Source organism: Gavialis gangeticus, unplaced genomic scaffold, assembly GCF_001723915.1.
Source record: "Gavialis gangeticus isolate Ggan-Ray unplaced genomic scaffold, GavGan_comp1, whole genome shotgun sequence".
In the NCBI taxonomy this organism is placed as follows: domain Eukaryota; kingdom Metazoa; phylum Chordata; order Crocodylia; family Gavialidae; genus Gavialis; species Gavialis gangeticus.
The window spans coordinates 5,177,575-5,181,146 of record NW_017728997.1 but is presented as its reverse complement, the minus strand read 5'-3'; the positions used below and the strand labels follow the sequence as shown (position 1 = coordinate 5,181,146).

The window sequence follows — 3,572 nt, the reverse complement described above, 5'->3', positions numbered from 1 at the left end:
TTGGACTATATAGGTTTACCCTTGAGTTTGTTTTCTGTGGGGGTGGAAGAAGTTGTCTTGGTGTTGAAGTATTGATTTAAACTGTCTGTCTGCCTGCATTAAGTTCCATCCAAGTCCACAATGCTACCCTGTCGAGACATTCCCATTAGTGTTGCTACACTTTTTTTTTTTACCTTTTTTTAACACCCATTTATCCATGTCAGTTTGCCTGAGTGTCTTCTCTGTGGCTTTTTCTGTGCAGCTCTTAACTGCTTTTTGATGATGATTGGTGAATCTGCCCAGAATGCATTTTCTTCAGAGTACGGTATTCGTATATCTGGGTGGCTGAAACTTACTGAAATTTTACTACAGAGAAGATGAATTGGAGACTTTTTTTTGCCTAACTTCTAACTACGTGTCTTAATTTGTTACTTCATATAATTACGCCCGTGTTTTCTGCCATCTACAGGGAAGGGGCAAATGCCAAGTAGTCCAAGGCATTCCTGGAAAGGATGGGGCTACTTGTAGACCTGATTCCCTAGTTGAATAGAAGTATGAGGCTAATTGTTACACTTTATAATCGATGGGACTTTTTTAAAGTGGGGAGGGCTTCATTGGTGTCTCAGGCTTTCCTGTTTGGCTGTAAAATCTGAATGCTGTCTTATTCCAGGATATAGTATCTGCCTTAGAGGATCGGTTGCGCCCCCTGGTCCAGGCAGAATTGTCAGTGCTGGTAGATGTTCTGCACAGGCCGGAACTGCTCTTCCCAGAGAACACAGATGCAAGGAGGAAATGTGAAAGCGGAGGCTTCATTTGCAAGTAAGTTGTGTCTTTAAAGAAACTTTGAGTTGCCTTACCCTCTGTGCAATAATGCTTTCTTTCCAGAGCATGTTTTGGGCAAAGTGCAATATGTGACACTGCATGAAATACGACTTGTCCTCAGGAACATGAGCTCCTTTAGGAAGGAGCCAGGAGCTGTCCAGACAAGTCAGCAAATACTTTACAAATTCTGGGTATTTGCAGCCCTTTATAGTCATAGCAAACTCTACCAGCATTATCATTGATCCTTGCAAGCGAGCTGGGGGCCTGTTGACTTCAGTCTTATTAGTGGGGCAATGTGGTGAAAACGCAGTCTGTTTTAGTCGGAGAACTTCCAATTACTCCTTTCCAGGGTCCACACTCCTATTCTTAATGAAGAAATATATGTGCGATATTTAACGCTACAAGTTTTCAGTGGTGGACCATCACACTTTTTACCTTCCCCTCATGCATGTAGAAATGCCTTGCTTTCAATATACAGATTTCTTTTGCCAGATTATTCTCCAGCCAGGAGTTCTGATGTTCTCTTCATAGCTTTGCTGTGACTCGCGGTAATTCAGTAAGCTTTGCTTTTAAGAAAATGCTCCCCAGGTCTTCAGTGTAGTGGTCTAATAAAACCACATTTTAATTAAGCTCTTGCTTGTAGCTCTGACCATTGAAATAAGTTAGCCACATATGCCTGTCCTAATTTTTATTAGAAACTTTAGTACTAAAACAAACTATGATCAATTGGTTGTTTTCAGGTTAATAAAACACACTAAACAGCTGCTGGAGGAGAATGAGGAGAAACTATGTATTAAAGTATTACAGACACTCAGGGAAATGATGACCAAAGATAGAGGCTATGGAGAGAAGGTACTTAATTTATGGTTTATCCTTTTCTTTTGCTCCTCCCCCTTGCCCCCAGAACTGTCCTTATTACTCAGAAAAGGGAAAATACATTGCCAGACCTCTTAAAGCGGTTTGTCATTTCGTACATGTAAGCATTTGTAGCTTGGTTTGAGGATGAAACTCCTTTCTTTCTTTAATCAACTAGTCATCCTTTTGAAATTTGGGAAATTATGTTGAAAAGTAATAAACTACTCTGGCCTTTTTACTTTTAGACTGTCAGGTTGAAACATTTAATTCCTAGAATACTCTGCAGCCCGTCAATTTAAACTGTTTACTTGCTTATAGGAGACTCTCCCATGCAGTCTGGCTGCCCATCAGTGAGAGATTTTTCACTTGCCTGTATTTGGGGGGTATGTCCACACTGCATCCGTGGCATTCTTTGGGGGGAGCAAGCAGCTTCTGAGAATATTCCCCCACCCGTACCCTCATGCCTGCTCACCAATGTCAATTTGGAAATGTTGCCAGGAAACTGCTCTTGAATGCACCAGAGACCAAGGTCTCAAGAGCTGCCTCCTGGAATGGCTTCATCATCCCATCTTTGGGTTCAGTCAGTGCAAGCAGAAACAGGTGGACAGAGCATGCTTGAAACTTTCCCTCCCCAAGAACGCTGAGGACATGGTGTAGATATACCTTGGAGCATCTCTTCCTCGTGTGGTACTGAGGAATGCCTATCCCAAACGTCCCTCTAATATTTTTCCCTTTACTACATGCTGTTCTTTTCTTGCATCGGAGTCCTTTTCTTTCTGGAACAACAGATTTCTTTGCTAGGTCTATAACGGCCGCGTGGATTTGTTTTCAGGGGGTGGGGGAGGGATGTATATGCACGTGTACACACCCATATTACACATGCATAAATGCATTATGTATCCAATATTAGAACATGTAAAAAATGCTCTAGATCTGTTAATGTAGCGGAGGTTTACATTGATATCCCAACTCGGAGCACGGCTTACGCATTTTGTTTTACAAAGATTTGGATAAATCCAGAGTACCCAAAGCAGGCTGACAAGTGATGGAAGGATTTGAGCATGGCCTCTTCGGATGGTTGAATCGAATTTTAGCACCTATTGTACGTCTTGGAGCATGCACGAGAAAAACACTTAGCTGTGTACCCGATCAGTACAACTCTATGAAACCTTCAGAGCTAACACTTTTTTTTATAACAGAGGGATGGAAATAATTGTGTGGCTAATAAGTGTGAGGCTGAATCTGAATTACAGCTTCCCTAGTAAAGGGAAGCTGTAATTCAGAGCTGTTTCTGTTGCTTGACAAAACTGGTCAGTTGTCAGCTGAGGTTCTCCCACTAGTAGTGAATTGTGAGCAGGCTGGTCGCTGTTAAACGACTGCTTATTAGCCTGAGGCAGAATTTTGGAGATTGAACAGCTTCAAATGGTCTTCCCAAGAGGCTAAGAAGCATTGTTTAGGCTAGGAAACTGAAGGCAGAGAGCCCACCAAATCAAACGGAGTCAAAATGCCATTGTGAACATGCTGCTCAGCCCACTCAGAAGTTAGCTGGTGATGAGACCCAAGCGACCTGCCAGATTCTTCTGCATGTTCATTTCCAGCCTTGCAAGCAAACCCCTGTGCAGAAGTCTTGAAGCCAGGTAAGCCTTTCCACCATCAGTGTGCGCACGGGCTGTCACCAGGGTGCACACCCCAGCTGTGTGCACGTGCAGTACTTAAGTGAACGGGAGATGCCTAGGAAAATCCTTGAGGCTAGGGATGGTCAGGGTTGTACTCCCTGCTTAATTGGGGAAAGCTCTTTCCCACAGGGCTGTCACTGTTTTGCTTGTTTTTTGCCCATCAGAGACCCAGCCCATCTCAACAGTTCCACCTCTTGCCTGGATCTGGAGTCCTGCCAGCTTTTTTTTTTTTTTTTTTTT

At 43.1% G+C, this 3,572-nt stretch overlaps 1 protein-coding gene across 2 annotated transcripts in view; it reads left to right on the top strand.

Moving 5' to 3' along the window:
• The window catches only part of ITPR1 (inositol 1,4,5-trisphosphate receptor type 1), a 327,597-nt gene that overhangs the window by 197,563 nt on the left and 126,462 nt on the right, over window positions 1–3,572 (top strand). For both annotated transcript variants that reach the window (XM_019504707.1, XM_019504708.1), the window contains 2 exons: window positions 650–798; window positions 1,542–1,653. In XM_019504707.1, the coding sequence (XP_019360252.1) occupies window positions 650–798; window positions 1,542–1,653 (261 nt within the window). The remainder of the gene's footprint in view (window positions 1–649; window positions 799–1,541; window positions 1,654–3,572) is intronic.